The sequence below is a fragment of the Pan troglodytes genome, chromosome 14 (assembly GCF_028858775.2).
Source record: "Pan troglodytes isolate AG18354 chromosome 14, NHGRI_mPanTro3-v2.0_pri, whole genome shotgun sequence".
NCBI classification, from domain to species: Eukaryota; Metazoa; Chordata; class Mammalia; order Primates; family Hominidae; genus Pan; species Pan troglodytes.
In genome coordinates this window covers 102,917,385-102,936,232 of record NC_072412.2, presented here as the reverse complement: position 1 = coordinate 102,936,232, position 18,848 = coordinate 102,917,385, and the positions used below count along the sequence as shown (strand labels likewise).

At 41.0% G+C, this 18,848-nt stretch overlaps 1 protein-coding gene across 18 annotated transcripts in view; it reads right to left on the bottom strand.

The window, feature by feature from the left end:
• MBNL2 (muscleblind like splicing regulator 2) overlaps positions 1–18,848 on the bottom strand; it is a 254,254-nt gene that overhangs the window by 59,789 nt on the left and 175,617 nt on the right. For all 18 annotated transcript variants that reach the window (XM_054665482.2, XM_054665480.2, XM_054665484.2 and 15 more), the window contains exon 3: positions 2,036–2,200. In XM_054665482.2, the coding sequence (XP_054521457.1) occupies positions 2,036–2,200 (165 nt within the window). The remainder of the gene's footprint in view (positions 1–2,035; positions 2,201–18,848) is intronic.

The window sequence follows — 18,848 nt, the reverse complement described above, 5'->3', positions numbered from 1 at the left end:
TGCATTCAATCCAGGAGGGTCTCCCCATCTCAAGATTCTTAATTTAATCCCATCTGTCAAGCCCCTGATTCCTTATAAGGTGACATTTATAGGTTCCAGGTACCTCCGAGAGCCATTATTCAGCCACGTATACTCTACTAGGTCACTAATTCATTTCTGAGACTGAATTAATTTGTTTGTAGAGTTGGTAATTTTTAAACATGTCACAGTTTTTATTCTAATACTTCCAGTGATTTAAAAACCTCTATTAAAATATTTAAGTGTAATATTCATTTTTCATAGAGAAATGGTGATTATGAGCTTCTAATTAATATTTGAGACAATAATAAACATAACTTTCAAAAAAAGTTCAACTAATAGTTAACAGCAGGGATGGGATTCTCTTGTTAACACGGCCACCAGTGAGTACCAGGGTCAGTCTTTATTAATTCTAAATAGATAGGATGTGTATGAGTCAAATAAGGGAGACACATAATGTGGTGGTATTATGTTGACCTTGCTGGCTCTAAATTTATTGCTATAGACATTATTTAATATGTATAACTAAATTATTTTAGCATTTAGGTAATTTAATAAAATAGTTTATATGTGAACATCAATAAAGAGAGAACCATAAATTATACATGTGTGTAGTTTAAACAGAACCACTTAAATGCCTATTTTGGGGATTAAATATATTCAGAACTCTATCTGCGTCTAGTCCTTAATCTGGGCGAATTCTTACTCACCCTTTACAAGAGGCTTATTTGAGACTTCCTCCAGGCAGGCTTTCCTTGTCCAGTCTCGTCATTTCCTGTGCTTGAATCTTACTTTGCCCTTTTCTTGTGTCTGTCTATCCCCAAAACACTGTATCTTATTTATCTTGGAGCCCTCTGCACCTGGCATTTCTTTTACTCTGGGCAGAGCTGGTTCCTGGCTACTCTGTACAGAAGCCTGGAGACAAGCAGAATGGCTGACGACCTGCCGGAATTCTCTACTCTCCTTTGGGCAGGCCCTGCCCTCCACACCCCATCTCACAGGGAACACAACAAGAAAATCAAATTTGCTGGTAGCCATCCCTCCTAATTTAGCAGGTTTCAGTCATGCAGACTTTTCCTACAATAAAGGGATTTTTATACAAAAGCCTTTTGTGCACATAGTTTTTAGAAACAAACACATTTCACTCACTGCCTTTCTTTGAAAAAAAAAAAGAGCTTGTTTCTGACAAATAATTCACAAATGTAAATGAAACCTACTAAAATTAAATGCACTCCTTTTCCCCAAGGATATCATTCCTAAAACAATTTCCAGACCTTTAAGGAAGTACTTTCAGACAGGGTGAAATCAGGGAAAAATATCTTGTGCAATACATATTTATATGCTAAGTCCCTCCGGCATTTGGTCTTGTGACAATGGTCAGAACTGTCACAGCTTTTGCAGGCCTCTGAAAGGCAGGTTGAGACCTAAGTGACTCAGGTAGGGTCTTCCTTGGTGTTGCTGCATTTGACATCCTTCTTTGGGGGCTGTTACTAGGATCTTCCTGGAACACCCTGCAGAAAGCGCTCTGCTAACATGTCTGAGTTAAGTCCCAGCTCCAAGATTTATTAGCTGCATGACATTGGGGAAAATCATTGAACTTCTCTGGTTTCTCAATTTCCTCATCCTTTAAATGGTGCCATAGAACTACATGGCTCAAAATATTTTTAGGCATCACAAACTCATTGATACATAGATTATTAATTCACACTGTAAATGAACATGTTAAAACTATTTCCGTTCTAAGATGGCTGAGATAGAGAGTTACTGGTGAAAAGAGTTGGAGTGATACAGATTTCCCAGATATTGATTAGAAATTGTCTTTGCCTCCTATTTCCACAAATATTTTTCTATTAATTTTTTTAAAAGCCTATGTTCCTTCATCTATTGAGCTTTAAAGCTATTTGCTTTAATTGTAACCAAAGTGACAAAGTGGAGAGAGGCCACCCTAGGTCAACGTGGCATCATCCATACCAACACTGTAACCATCCAACTCATCACTGAATAAAGATGTACTCACCACTGGATGAAGTGGTGTTCCTGGAAACATAAATTGCATCTGCTGGGCAAGCATTGCTGCTGCAGTTTTTTGCTGAATCAAATTGTTCCTTCCATTAATTTCTAGTTGAGTTTTTAAGTGTGTCGGAGGGTGAAGATACTTGCAGTTCTCTCTCGAACAACGGCCCTGTAAAAACAAGTGTTGGTTTTAGGACTATTTTAAGTAGCTTGCAACTCCAAAGTCAACCACTGAACAATCACTTCTTATACACAAAAGCAAGGATCCTGTGTGTGTGTGTGTGTGTGTGGGTGTGTGGGTGTGCGCGTGCATGCTCATGTGTTTGTTGGGGGAAAAGTGAATCAAACATTACATGATTATCAAGGTTGCTAATCTTAAGAACATGTTAAGTAGAGAAGCTTCCTGAGGATTTTTCCCTCCCTCCCTCCCTCTCTCTCTTTCTCTCTTTCTCTTTCTTTCCTTCCCTCCCTTCCTTCCTTCCTTCCTTCCTTCCTTCCTTCCTTCCTTCCTTCCTTCCTTCTTTCTTTCTTTCTTTCTTTCCTTTCTTCCTTTCAGATTCTAAACCCTGACAAAAGATTCCAAAGAAGTGTGACTGCTGAGAGAAAGGAAAGGTCCTTCCCCTACACAGTACGGAAGGTAATCAGAAGGGCATATCTATTGTGGGCTATCAGAAGGAGTCTTTGAACTTGCTATACACTTGTTTGTACATGCTAGAGTGATGTCCAAATATGAATAATTATGTAACAAATTTGTGGAGTAGAGAGTAATAAGAATTTTAAATGTGTGTTCCAGATTAGCTGAAGACATTCTTTCTTTCAGCTTATGGATGAAGAGGCAATAGTGTGCAGGGGTGGACATTTCTTGGTGATATACACATAGATGAAATTCTCAGGCTTGAGCTCAGATAATCATCTGCAAATGATTACTTTGCTACACAAAAGCTGTCACTCTATATACCTGCCTTGCCCTCATGACAGGAGTTCCTCCCATGACAGGAGTATCAAATCTGATGTCATGATGTGACATAGTGAAGAGTGTTTATGGCTAAAGTAATATTTGGAAGCCAAAGCTGGTAAAACAAAGGAAAATAATAATTAGGTGACAGGGTACATAAAACCAGTCTGGAAGGGTAATTGCATATGGCGGTGTTTATACTTAATCCCCAAGTTTTCAAAACTACCAATTGAAAGAATTACATTGATGTGTGAATTATACAATTTCTGGAGAAAGAAGAGCAAACTGTGAACCAGTTTGAGTATCATACTTCCCTAAAGAATTAGTCCATTTGCAGCCAAGAAAAGAGAGTATTGATTTGTTTACCAGATATAAAAATAATTTTAAAAAGCAAGCTTGGGGGATCTGGGGAAATGAATTTGTTTATAGTCATCCTAATTCTAAACATCTGGAGTTCTCACTCTGCTTCCCACTAATTTCATCCACACTTTTGGCAGCTCAGACTTCCTCTCTGGAGTTTGAATCTTCCCCCACCACCATGGAGAAGGGCAGACATGGGCCCCGTGTTCAGTCCCGGGCATCCGTACTAATCAACAAATGCTGTCCTGAGGATCTACTGTTAGCAGCGTTAATGGTTGTATCACCCTCTTTGGGGAGGATAACCAGGCAGGTGCCAAGGACACCAAAGGGAATAGGTCCTTGTTTGCTGTTAATAAGAGTCTATAACAATGGGTAATGCCAACATGTCTCCTTAGTCTCAAGTTCATATTATTGATGTTTCATTCAGCTTCCTATGTATACATGGACATTCCAGGGAAAATATTGGAAAGTCTATTGTAAAGACAGAGGTGAAGTGGACACTAATCTAAATCAAAGTAGTATAGGAATCTCTCTTTTCTCTCTTCATCTGCTTCTCTTGCAAACTGAATCTTTTTAAAATTTTTAATCCTAAATCTCTTTGCTTTATGACTTGCCAGGGTCCCTCCAGCCCTGTCAACTTGCTTCAGGTATCTCTTACTTTACTTCCTTTTCTTCCTTGACAATTGCTTGTCTCTTTGTTTGTTAAAATCAAATCTCCAAGAGAGCATTCAGATTGACCCAGCTCCTACAAAGTTCATGTGTGCAAAGTCTTTGAATTGGCTGCCTTTATATCAGGTGGCCAAATACAATTCTATCATTTCTGATGTGAGGTATCCATGAGGATCAAAACATAGCCACAGCCCATCAGCTGGGGTGGAGGAGGGTTATACAAAATGCATTTCTTGTTTAGAGGATAAGCCACCCCAGGTTTCTCTAACCTCATTCCAAACTCTCTTTAGCCACAAACACTGCTCTTGGAAGCTGACACCCAGAAAGGCTCATGTATTCAAGGTGCACAGATGGGTCTAATGGAGAGACTTGGGAAAGCAGAATTCCACAAAATGAGGATGGAATTAATGAAATGTCCACATTTCTACCAGTATGGCTGTTATATTGTATTCACTTATATAATTGTCAATTTGATCACTAGTTTTTTAATGTAATGCTTTGTGGCTGCACACACACATTTCAATTTGGCTGGAAAAATACAATTTTCTCATAAATGCTCTTATCTCTTGATAAAACTGGGACTCGTAGGGAACCATATAAGCTATTTCAGCTAATAGAAAGTATTTTACAACATTGAATTAGTAGTTTATCAATGAAACCTTCTTTTTTGTGAGAATTGCTGTAATTTCCTAGTGTCCTTACTTACATACTTGGAGTAAAGAATGTTATTGATCACCTACATGCCAAGCAATTTATATATGGTCATCTCATTTTCTCCTTATAACAGCAATAGTGATCCCTATTTTTACAAAATAGAAGATGGGCTCAGAAGATAAAGAAACTTTCCCAAGGCCATATATAACTGGTAAGTGGTAGAACTAGATTTTAAATCCAGACCTACCTGACTCAATTACATCACACTGCCAAGCTATTCATTAGCAATAGTTAAAATCCAGGGAGGATAAAAATCTACGATGATCTTTCGTATAATAATAGGATGCATAACAAAATTTTAAATATAATAAGATATGTATATATAGGGATTTGGGAATGGGAAACAATTATTTGCATGGACCTATCCGTTGGTAGGAGGATGGAGGAGTAATCAAGCTCACAGATTCTGGTCTCATAACTTGGCTCGACCTTTTCTTAGCTGCATGACTTTGAGCAATTACTTGACTTTTTTCTTCATCCGTTCAATGAAATAATTATTGTATCTTCTCAGGACTGTTGTGTGATTAAATGAGTTAACACACGCATAAGGCTTAGAAAAATGCCTAGCACATAGTAAGCACCAAGTAAATGTTATTATCAAAAGAAAGATAAATGTTTCTATATGATATTTCATTTTCAGTAAGTACAGAATCATACATTTAGTAGTATTTTGACTGGCTCTTTGATTCTTCCACAGAATAAACTTTCACACCAAACATGTTAAAAGCTACTTAATTGTACTTATTCAAATATTTTATGTTTAAAATTATTTTCAACTCTACAGGGTATTTGTTTAAGTGTCCACATTTTAAGAGACAGCCCTGAACCCTAGTACAATCTAGTATTAATATTTTGAAGAATTATGCACCATGGATGTCTGAGGCACACTAATTCAAACCCTCGGAGACTCTAGGTAACAGAATTTTAGTAATGGATCCTATAGAATTGTAAAATCCTAATGGATAAAGCTATTGTCAAAATAAAACAAGCTATTTGACACAGTGAACAATTTGTAAGGAAGTTTCTGTTAAGGCATAAGATTTGCCAGGATATGCATCAGTGTACAAAAGCTGTTGGTTATCAAAGCAACTTGTCATAGCCAAATGGTACAGGGCAGTGTGCAGAAGCGTAAAGCGTCTTTGTGTATCATTGTGAAACAAAACAGAGGTGTCAAAAATAGTGTCTTCTGATTTTATTCCAAGAAATAAAGACAAAAATGTCTGGGAAAAATCTTCCTTGTGGCAGCTAGGATTTGTTTTTTGCTTTGTTTTGTTTTAACTCTTCCTCCCTTTTAGTTCTTGGTAACACACTATTTCTGGAGAGATAAGGGAGGGAGGGTCCAGTGCCTAGTGGCAGGGACTGGTGCAGCTTCTGTGGGGTGGAGACGGAGATGGGGATGGAGAGCGCCATTGCAGAGTGCTTGTGAAGAGCCTCCCAGGAACTGGGAGCTAGGAGCCTCAGCTAGGGCCAGTAAGGTGGGCTCACACCAGGGACCAGCTCATGGGTCACATAAGCCCTCAGGGCCTTTGCTCATCCCACGTGGGACATGCCAGGTATGGAACCAGCAGGTGGTCATATACTTCCAGGCTACGATCTCATTCATTCTTTCATTCAACAAATATTTCTTGAGATTCCACTATGTGCCACGCATTGTGCTTAGTGCTAGTTAAACAAAGGTGAGGAAAATCAAGACATGGTGTCTCCCTTCATGAAGCCTGCAGTCTTGTGGGGAAGACAGATGTTAACAAAACATGTCTTGTTACAAGTTGTGATACATATTCTAGAGAAGAATGCTGAGAAGGAATGGTGGGAGAGGGTCAGAATTGAGACCAGGGGTCAGAGGAGATCTCTGGAGAAGTGACATTTAAACTGAGACCTGAAAAATGAGTAGGAACTTGGCAAGGGAGTGCGTGGTGGTCAAAGTGTGTGTGTGTGTGTGTGCTGCATGTGTGTGTGTATTGTGTGTGTTGTGTATGTTGTATGTGTGCTGCATGTGTGTGTATTGTGTGTTGTATGTGTTTGTGTTGTGTGTGCTGTATGTGTATGTGTGTGTTATGTATATGGTATGTGTGTTGTAAGCCTGCATGGGGTAGGTGTGTATGTTGTATGTGTATTGTGTGTGTATTGTGTGTGTATATTGTGTGTGTGTATTGACTGTTGTGTGTTTGTGTTGTGTGTATGCTGTGTATTTTCTGTTGTGTGTTTGTGTTGTGTGTGTGCTATATGTGTATGTGTGTGTTATGTATATGGTATGTGTGTTGTATATGTGTATGGGGTGTGTGTGCATGTTGTATGTGTATTGTGTGTGTGTTGTGTGTCTAGTGTGTGTGTGTGTTGTGGGTGTTGAATGTTCTTTAGAGGAGCAGCGTGTGCCAGGAGAATGTCCCATCTAGGGGCAGGCACGCAGCTCTCTAAGGCCAGTGCAGAGAAGGGGTGTGGGGAGGAGTATGAGGAGTGAGAAGAGGTGAAGCAGGAAGTAGGAGGCAGAAGCCAGACAATGGGAGACCAGCTAAGGGGTATGAAGTTCCTGCTGTTGAAAGTTTTTAAGCAGGAGAATAACAAGATCAGATTTATGCTTTATGCTACATTTAAATCGCACCCTGATTATTATATTTCATATTTCTAATTTTATTATAGTTTATATTGTTTGGAGACCACCTCTTTAAAAACAATAACAGAATTCTGATGGAGTCGACATTGGATTTGTGCAGTTTCTACTTCCAAGAATAATCTGTACTCCAGGAATATTTAGATTAGGGATGATGGCTAGAATCAAGTTCGAACCTCAAGCTGAATTAATTTTATTAAAATCAGCAACCATGAAAGATTCTAATACAGAATACTCATGTTGATTCTCGACAGGAGGAAGGAAGATGCTAAATAACTGTAATATGTACTTGACAGAACAACAGATTGGTGCTATTGGAATTACATAGCCATTAAATTACATGGCATGGGATAGAATAAATGCAACTTTGGCTAAGAAAAGACTTCAGAATCAGGTTGCTGTGAGAAAGAAAAAGCATAATTGAAGGATGAGATTTCCTAATGGCTTATTTTAAAACAAGTAATTTTTGGAATCTTTTTCTAGTATGCTCCTAATTGAAAAAAAAATCAATTAAAATATGGGCACAAAAAAGAAAACATTAATTAGAAGACTATTAAAGACTCTCCCATTAACAATAGTTTTTGCCCATAGGAATAGCTGTCAGACAACTGCATCCCATTAGTTTTTCATGGGAAAAGCAATGGATTTCTATGATCTACAATTCAGTTAACAGGCCCCAGCCATTTGTATTCCATTGGAATAATTTGAACTGTGTCTTTACATGGGCTGAGTCATTGACCGGCAGACTCCAACAAAACTTTTCTTGGGGAAAACGATTCTAGCGAAGGGCTGGAATCCCAACCTGATTTTCTGAATTTTGCCTCTTTCAGTGCCACCTTGGCAGCACTTGCTGCTGTAGGTGCATGATGATATTTTCAAGCAAGCAGGCCAGGCCGCGGAATGGCAAGTGCTGGCCCTAAGGTTTAAGGGCAGATGGCATGTGCTTTAGACGCAGCCTTCAGGGACACTTTGAGTCCGGGAGCCTGCTTTAGACCCCAAAGCTGGCCAGGGAAAATCATGGAAGAGCCTCTGAAATTCCTCGCATTCCACATGGCTGAGGCCAGCTTGGTGAAATCCCGAGGTCAAGACAAAGGCTCTTGCTCTGGAGTTACATTTCAGAAGCCTGTTTTGTCTTGCAACCTCTCCTGGAGAAGCAGTGTAAAAAAAAAAAAAAAAAAGGGTTAAGGAAACCTTCTCAGAACTGGACTAATTGGATTTAAAATGCAGCGCTGCTGTTCTTGGGCACCTTGGACAAGTGGGACCTTGTGGCTTCCAGTTGCCATATCTGTGAAATGGGGCTAAGAATAGTTTCTACCTCATAGACTTTCAATAAGGATTAAGAGTTAATGCATATAAAGTGTTTTCACAGTTCCTGGCACATAGTAGGCATTCCCTAAGCTTCATCATCATCATAATCATCATCATCATCACTATTACTATTGACACTTTCTTTTCATAGTAGGTAAAAATATATGGTATTGAAAACAACTTCTCTAATACCTGCTCCATTTCCTTATCACTGTGCTCCTCTCTGGCCTGTCTACCAAGCTCTTTAAACCTTTGCTATTCTCATTCTGTCAGTGCCAACTTTGGTCATTTATCTCTTCAAACAGCCTCAGATCTGTTTTTCTTTGATATCTCCCCTGCTGAAACTTGCCAGGGCTAATCAACATGGCATGACTTATCTAGAGTGTAAAGCAGCTATGTATTGTGGTTGGAAAATCCCAAAATTCTGGCTGTGGCTTCATTCCAAAATGGTTATATGAAGTTTTGTTTTTTTTTTTTTTTTTACAAATAACGTATAATAGTCTGTGCCTCAATTTTCTCATCTGTCAAATAGGGGTGATCCTGTTCCTATATCTCAACTCCTTCTGACAGTTGTTAGAGCAGGAGTTGCTCAGGAAGAAACGTAAATTGTTATCTATATTTTTTCCAGATCTATTTTCTACTTGAATGCTCCTAATCTAGTAAAAGGGGAAAGCCACATGAAACAACAGTTACAGTAAAAAGTGACACCAGGGATGTATGTTGGCAATGGTCCAGGTATGTTCTGAGAATTATGAGACGTCTACGTGATGAGGTTTGAGGAGATTCAGCAGAAGTGGTGAATTAAGTCAAAATCAATTAAGTCTAGGAGGATTTATTAAGTACCCACAGTGTACACAGCTTGGAAGTGAAAATTTCGATCAAACAGACCTCTGTTTTCTTCCTTGTGCCACGTAAGTTGTTCAGCAGTTATTTACTAAGTGACTAAGCTGACTGGGTGTATCAGATGTTCCCAGCCTCAGTTTCCCCATAGTTTCAACACCTCTCAAGGTCTTTGAAAGTGGGGAAGCAATAAAGGCTGTGGTTAGAGTGGGTGAGCCGATTCTTATTAGTCCATTTATACAGGTCTCAGTCACATAGGCCAAGGCTGAGTCTAACATTTGGCCTGAACCTCCTCTTCTTCCTCCCAGTACATTTCCAGAAGGATATGGGCAAGTAAAAGTGTAGGGGAATAAAATGGTTATTTACCTCAAGGCTTAATTTATGACATTAACTATGAGACTGAAATAGCTCTACTCTAAGGCAAGTGACAGATTAGGCTTTTGGGCTTCTTTTGAATTTAAATAAACTAATTGAACCACATGAGCTCCTTGTATTATTAGTTCCAACTACCTAATATAGCAAATAAAATGCAATCACATAACGGCTTCAGAATTAGAAAGTAACTTTAGATTCAGGGGATCATTATAAACAAACGATAACCAGAATGTCTATCAACATGAATAATTACCAGTATCATCAAGATTATGCATAAGCCTCTAATAAGCTCTTTCTGTTTATTATTTGGTTCAACATATATTACAATTTATCCTTAACAGTCTAGATATGCAAATAATTTTTGGTGAATAGCACAACATTTTGTACTTATTAATGACAGATAAAAATGGTGTATTTACATTTCTTCTCTGGTGTGTTTTTTCTCTGTTGCTTCCATTATATGGAAGAAATGCCTAGAATGATATAAGGAATATTTGGCAGTGTAGCCTGGTGGATAAATGAGGGAAAAACACAAATAGTGGTAGACAGTCACTACTACCTCCAATTTTACCCACCACCACCAATTGCTACGGGTTTAGGAGAGGATAAAGAAAAGTGGGAATGAAGTTACATAGGTAAGTGGACCAAATCAGTTTGCGTTTTCTTTCCAAAAACCCATACAAATAGGTGTAGAGCATCATTCCACTGCATCACCTGGACTATGGGGCAGAGCTCTTCCCTAATGATAGTGCTTTTACCTTTCTTCAAGGGAGTTGCAAATCTGAGTGTTCTCATCTCTGGATTTGCATTTAGGATAGCTTGTTATCACCTGAGGGCTGGGAAAAAAACCTTCAGGCCATCACAGGTGCTTTGGGAGTAGATTTGTGACTCATTCCTTATTAGGCCAATGCAACTGCCCTCTTCTTTCAAGCACCACTGGCACTGGCCCCTGACATTAATTTTGTGACTATTTTAAATAAACAAAGCATAAAAACTAGTAAATGAGGAAGAAAGGCAAAGTAGGTGAATTGTTTGTAGTTTGCCATTTCATAGCATGTTTAAGCCTTTTAAAAATTTTTTATTTTTATTTTTGAAACAGGGTCTCACTTTGTCACCCAGGCTGGAGTGCAGTGGCACAATCATAGCTCACTGCAGTCTCGACCTCCTGGGCTCAAGCAATTCTCCTACATCAGCCTCCCAAGTAGCTGGGACTACAGGTGCATACCACCATGCCAGGCTAATTTTTTTATTTTTGTAGAGTCTGGTTTGCACTGTGTTGCCCAGGCTGGTCTCAAACTCCTTGGTTCAAGCAATCCTCCCACTTCGCCCTCCCAAAGTGCAGGGATTACAGGCGTGAGCCACTGCACCCAGTCTTTAAAAAAAATTTAAATGCATTTTGGTTGGCTGGGCAGTTTCAATTTCTCATACTACTTGTGTCTTGTGATGGGGAGAGCTGTTTGTTGGCTTGATGAAGGGAGAAACCCCTCTTACCGATAAGGATTGTTAATTCTCTTAATTTTATTCATTAACTGAAAATGTGCCAGTTAAGAGAAATCAGTGAGACTAAAAATAGCCCATCAGTTCTGTAGAGATTCAGGGAAACAAATTTCCAGGCACCAGATGCTTCATTTGGAAATTATTTTATTTAATGAGAATATCAATGTCTTCTGAGTCACGGGGGTAGTTTGGTTAGTGTGGACCATAAACATATATCAACCTTACATGAAACCAGTTGTGATGTTAATATTGAGTGTCAACTTGATTGGATTGAAGGATGCAAAGTATTGTTCCTAGGTGTGTCTGAGAGAGTGTTGCCAAACATTAACATTTGAGTCAGTGGACTGGGAGAGGCAGACCCACCCTCAATCTGGGTGGGCACCATCTAATCGGCTGCCAGCAAGGCTAGAAAAAAGCAGGCAGAAGGATGTGGAATGAACAACTTGCTGAGTCTTCTGGCCTTCATGTTTCTCCCATGCAGGATGCTTCCTTCCCTCGAACATCGGACTCCAAGTTCTTTGGTTTTTGGACTCTTAGACTTACACCAGTGGTTTGCCAGGGGCTCTCGGACCTTTGGCCACAGACTGAAGGCTGCACTGTTGGTTTCCCTACTTTTGAGGTTTTGGGACTTGGACTGGCTTCCTAGCTCCTCAGCTGGTAGACAGCTTAGTGCAGGACTTCACCTTGTGATCGTGTGAGTCGATTCTCCCAATAAACTCCCCTTCATATATACATCTATCCCATTAGTTCTGTTTTTTAGAGAACCCTGACAAATATACCAGTCTAGTGGCTGTTTGACTTCATAGAGTCTAGATTTTTTGATACCACATTCATTAATGTCTGCAGCCCCATGGGTGAACAGAAATCCCATGAAACATTTATATCTCAGCCTTGGAATTTCTCCTGCCAGGGAGGGCAGGCCTTTTCTGTCTACTTCCCGAACTTCTCCTCAAACCCCAACCGTACAGGAAACCTCATACGATGGGTGCATGTTATCCAGTGATCTTCCTTCCTTCCTTCAACAAATATGTATTGAACCCCTTCCATGTGCCAAGCCCTGTGATATTAAAATGACAATTAAAATAGAGTGATCAATGCCATGATAGGCGGTGTGAATGCACTGCAGGGAGCTCTCCCTAGTTTAGAGGTCAGGGATGACTCCAGAGGATGGGACATTTAACATTTAAGCTAAGATATTTATCAGATTATCTAGTTGAGAGTGGGGAGGAAGGTGGGAGTTAGAGTTGGCCATTTGGAGCGAGGAGGTGGGGATGGTTAATGGGTACAAGAAAAATAGAAAGAATGAATAAGACCTACTATTTGACAGCATAATAGGGTGACTATAGTCAACAATAACTTAATTGTTTATTTTTAAATAACTTAAAGAATATAATTGGATTGTTTGTAACTCAAAGGATAAATGCTTGAGAGGAGGGGTACCCCATTCTCCATGATGTGCTTATTTCACATTGCATGTCTGTATCAAAATATCTCATGCACCCCATAAGTATATACACCTACTATGTACCCACAAAATTTTTTTTTTAATTAGAGCTAGCCATTTAGAGAATTAAAAGAAGCCAGAGTAATTGACAACCACTCTATGGGGGTTTACTTCCTGAAGCCTTATAAACACCATCACATGACATCTGTATCCCACAGTTTCCATGGGGAACTGGTTCCAGGACCTCCCACAGATACCAAAATTCAGGATGCTCAAGTCCCTGATATACAACGGCCTAGTATTTGCATATAACCTATACACATCTTCCTATATACTTTAAATCATCTCTAGATTACTTATAACACCTAATACAAAGTAAATGCTAATGTAAATAGCTGTTATACTTTACTGTTTAGGGAATAATGCCAAGACAAAAGTCTGACCATGTTCAATACAGACACAATTTTTAACAAGTATTTTCAATCCATAGTTGGTTGAATCCACGAATACTGAGGGCCAACTGAATGTTTAGTAAACGTTGGGTTCTATTTTTATTATCATCAGTCCTTAGCAATTCCAGAAGCTAGTCAATTTTTAAAATAAGTGAAATCTGTCCAAAGATACAAAACCTTATTACGCATCTTCTGTTACAGGCTTTTTCAAACTGATTGCAGTACTATATGGTGAATCACCTACCCCCACAGAGGGCTGCCTGGAATTTGGACACATGTATTAAAGGCCGACATTTTGTGGGTGTGTTCCTGCACAGCTGTGCCATTTTACTTAAACACTGGAAATGACTTCCATCTCAGGTAGAAAACATACACTGTCCCAGGCCTGTTTAGTGTCAAGTGTTTTCCCTGCTTCTCTGGCCACTCCAGTGCCTCCTCCAGAGTCCCAGCATCTTCCCTTTCTTGTCCCCAGCAATCAAAGAGTTAAGCCCACACAGCAGGGGGTTTCTGAGACTAGCTGTGGTGCACGCTGATTGGCTGCTGCCCACCTGGGAGGTACTTATGGTAAAATATTTTGAATATCACATCTTATTATAAATATACTATGACAAGGCCAGAGTGCCTTGGTTGCTGGTGTCGGAGTTGGGAATGCTTCCGGGAAGAAGTGGGAGAAGGGTTGTGTGCCTATGGAGACAGGAATAGGGAAGGGGTGGGCTGGAGGGGAAGGAAGACTAGGTTAAGAAACACTGGAAGAAGATGGGAAAAATAGAGCATCCTATTAAGAGTTCCTTCATTTTCAGCAACACAGGAAAAGAACATTCCTCTTAGGCGGTTTTGGATTTCAGATGCTTCTTGCCTTACCATAGACTCAAGTTCTGATAAACCCATGGTTAATGGAAAATAGTATATGTTGAAAATGCATTTTCAACTTATGACATATTCAATTTACAATGGGTTTTTCTGATGTAACTCCATCATGAGTCCAGGAGTGTGCTGAATGTATATTGCTTTTGAACTGTTCTAAAGTCAAAAATCGTAAATGGAACCATTATAAGCCAGGGACTTTCTGTACTTGATGTCTCAGGAAAGACGTGCATTGCAGTCCTGGACTGCAGCAGGGGGAAGCTGCACTTTTTTCAGAAATAACAGCCTGGGAAGATGGAGGGCATGGCAGCTTGCACCATGGCGTGGGCATTTATGCACCGGCTGGGGAAGGCTATGCAGAGCAGAGGTACAGGGAAGAGGTGTGGGCTTTATCCTGCACCTCCTGAGAGTGGAAGCGGTGTGCCTCCTCCTTTACTCATCTGACAGTTTTGGAGCATCTGCTCTATGCCAGAAACTGGGAAGGAATTGCACACAGGACTGTAAGCTGTGGCCCTGCCCTCGATAAAAATAGCAGAGACTTATATAACGTTGTACATATCATCTACCAGGCAGTTTCTAAGTGCTTCTTAGAGATCATACCCATTTAGTCTTCACTACAAGCTCTTAGCAGAGGTAATGTTAATAATCCCATTTTATGGGATGAAACAGAGGCACAGAGAGGGGGAGATAACTTTCCATGGGCATACAGCTAGTAAGTAAGTGGCGGATCTGTGCAGTCAGTCAAGCTGGCTGGCCTGGGACTCTGTGCCGTCAGCACTACCCAGAGCTGCTTTTAAGAAACTCATGATGGAACTTCTATATCACACCTTAAAAAGCATTCTTCACACGCTGTCTTATTAGACCTTCACAATATTCTTGTTTTCTGTTACCCCAATTTAAAGGTAAGGAAATGAGGCTCAGAGAGATTTAAGGTACTTTCCAGGTCATGTTGTTAAAGTCAACCAGGGCTAAATACTGCTCTTCCCTCACCAAAACACGTGCCTTCTCCATCGCCTGCTGTGGTCCATGGGAGACACTATGGGGTTACAGATTTTTGGCTCAATATGTGAGATTTGTTTAAAACAGAATGAGTGACCTTGCATGATAATGCACTCGATGGAGGTGACAGTGGATAGTAGAAAACAGACACTGTCCCAAGCCTGTTTAATGTCAAGTGTTTTCCCTGCTTCTCTGGCCACTCCAGTGCCTCTTCCACAGTCCCAGCATCTTCCCCTCCTGGACCCCAGCAATCAAAGAGTTAAACCCACACAGCAGGGGGTTTCCGGGACTACCTGTGGTGCACTCTGATTGGCTGCTGCCCATCTGGGAGGTACTTATGGTAAAATATTTTGAATACCACATCTTATTATAAATATACTGTGACAAGGCCAGAGTGCCCTGGTTGACCATGTTGAATTGTGTCTCCCTGCATGTGGAAGTCCTAACCCACAGAATCTCAGCATGGGATCCTAGTTGGAAGTAGGGTCTTGACAGATGTAATCAAGTTACAGGGAGGACATTAGGGTGGACTCTAATCCAGTATGACTGGTGTCCTTATAAAAAGAGAAAATTTAGTCACAGAGATCCATGCATAGAGGGAAGACGATGTGAAAGAGACACAGGGAAAAGATGGCTATCTTTTTGTTTTTCTTTTTGTTTTTAAGACAGAGTCTTATCCTGTCGCCCAGGCTGGAGTGCAGTGGTGCGATCTCGGCTCACTGCAACCTCCGCCTCCCGGGTTCAAGCGATTCTCCTGCCTCAGTCTCCCAAGTAACTGGGATTACAGGCACCCACCACCATGCCCGGCTAATTTTTTGTATTTTTAATAGAGATGGGGTTTTACCATGTTGGCCAGGCTGGTCTCGAACTCTTAATCTCAGGTGATCCACCCACCTCGGCCTTCCAAAGTGCTGGGATTATAGGCATGAGCCACCCCGCACGGCCGAAGATGGCCATCTTTAAGCCAAGGAATGGCTGAGGCTATCAGAGCTGTGAGAGAGGTCTAAAATAGACCCTTCCAGGCTGGGAACGGTGGCTCACGCCTGTAATTCCAGCACTTTGGGAGCCTGAGGTGGGTGGATCATGAGGTCAGGAGATCAAGACCATCCTGGCTAACATGGTGAAACCCCGGCTCTACTAAAAATACAAAAAATTAGCCGGGCGTGGTGACACACACCTGTAGTCCCAGCTACTCGGGAGGCTGAGGCAGGAGAATCTCTTGAACCCGGGAGGCGGAGGTTGCAGTGAGCCGAGATTGCACCATTGCACTGCAGCCTGGGTGACAGAGTGAGAGACTGTCTCAAAAAAAAAAAAAAAAAAAAAAAAAAAAAAGACCCTTCCAGAGAACCTTCTGAGGGAGCATAGCCTTTGACCCTTGGATTTGGGACCTCTGGCCCCCACAACTGTAAGAATATAAATTTCTGTTGCTCTAAGCCATCCAGTTTATGATACTGGTTATAGCAGCCTTGGGAAGCGAGCACAGCCACCTCTCACAAATGTTAGATAATGTATTTTGTCTTGAGATTGGTGGTTACACCAGCAAAACACTACAGTCTCCTCCAACACTAAGAGTTGTTTCTGTGAATGTGTATTCAGTTTTTTTCATGATCTTAGGTAATGAGATCTCCCTATTTGCTCAAAAATAAACTATAACAACCCCCAAATCCCTAACAAGTACGATGATTTTCTACCAGTGAAACTAGTCAGCTTAAATGCCATCCGATTTTTCCCACGGAAGATTTAATAGAAGAGATTTATTTTAGTAAAAGACAAAATGTTTCACTAAAGAACTCATTAGTAATGCATAAACGGCTACTGGGTCTCTGAAGATCCATTTTCAAAGAGAAATGTTGAGATAATTTTTGTATTCTGATTACAGAGAATGACTTGATAAAAATCATCCTTGATATTAAAATTGCATGGAGGGGAAAGAAAATCATTCAGTCTAGCAGGAGGGAAGTCAAAGAAAATGGGTAAATGTGGCCAGCAATTAAATTGGAGTTGCTTTTACAAAGCTAGATAGATGTGCATTGGCAGAGTCTCACCCGTGACATGGGTGGGGTCATCTTCGCTGGCACTTTGACATACAGAGGGACAGTGGTAGGGAGGAGGACAGGGGAGAGGCCTGCTCTATTCAGCTAGAGTCTTCTATCACCCTCACGACCACCCTGCCTATTCATTCCTTCTCATCAGGCCCAGCCTTTAGTGCCCTTGGTCATTGCCAGAGCTCCCGCCTGGCCAGCCCTCCCCTAGTGAGACCCAAGTCCCCAGAACCAATCCTCAAGTGACACTGAATCTTTGCACCAGCTGATGCTGACTCATGGCCCTAGCTTTGATTAGACAGCTGCTCTGTTTCAAGCCCTAACACCCGCCGGGTGTCCCACGTCTTATGCTACAGGGTCCCACAGGCTTCTCTTTTTGCCTCCAAGTTCAAGGTCTGAGAACCTGCCTCCCTCCAGGCTCCTTACCGGAGTGAAGCTCTGCCTTTTGCCTTTGCCTCCAGAAAACCCTGCCTGTAGGCTGGGGTCCTGTGTCCCCTGCTGCGCAGCTGTTGTTCGCTCACCCTTTCTGAGGGTCCCCATCCAGGGTTTTTCTTCACTGTGGTCCACCCTCAGTAGATACCTGCTAATTTTTCTCAGAATTTCTGCTGCTGCATGTTTCTCCAGTACGTACCTAGAGAGGGCGGAGACCTTGAGACAACACACCCAGGCTCACAGCATCGAAATCTCCATCTCTGTGGCCCAGTGGGCAGAACTAACTTCAGACCCTGGGGTCTCTTCTGGTCAAATTCAGCCCAACTTAGTGAGCTATGACATTACTTCCTCTTTCTCTTAGGACCTGCCTGTAAGCTGTGGAAGAAGTCTTTTCCCTCAGCAAACCCCAGCTGTTCTTCATCTGTCACTGCTGGCTGGATACTTAAGCTCTGGGTAGTCCAGAAACTGCTAGTCAAATGTATTTACAAACTGAATTGATGCATTATTATGAAGTCCAATTTTTTATTTTTTAAAAAGGAATTACATAGATGGTAATAATACTTGGTAACAGCTTTTGAATGCAGGCAAATACCATTATTATTATTTTTACTCATTAGATGCATGCTAGACACCGTGCTGTTTCACATGCAAAATCTCAGACAAACATTTGAGAGGGGGAGGTGCTCTTAATATCCCTATTTGACAGACAGAGAACTGAGGCCTGAGGAGATGAATGATCTTGTCCTAGGGTGTGCAAGTAGCAAGATACAGAACCAGGATTTGAACCCAGGCAGTGTGACTCCAAAGCCACTGCTCTTAATCACTATACTTCTTCCACACATTCATAGGGTTATAAAAACTAATTAGGTTTGCCGAATTCTCACAATGTGCCAAGCATGCCTCTAAGTGCTTTACAGGAATGATCTCCTTAGTGTTCACAATATGCCTTTCAGGTAGGTCTTATTTTTATGCCCATTTTGCAGATGTGGAAACCAAGGCACAGAGAGGTTAGATAACTTGTCTAAAGTGACACAGCTAGTAAGAGGAAGATCCAGACTTGAACCTACTCAGCCTGGCTCCAGAACCACCGCACTCTCTGAATACAAATTATTGATTCCTACTTTATGTCTGGTACTGTGCTAGGCCCAAGTGGCTACAAAGATGAAAAGCAAACTGTTCTTATCTTTGAGAAACTCTACATACATAAATCTGCAACGCATATACACATGAATGGAAGGGAAGAAAGCATGGTAATAAG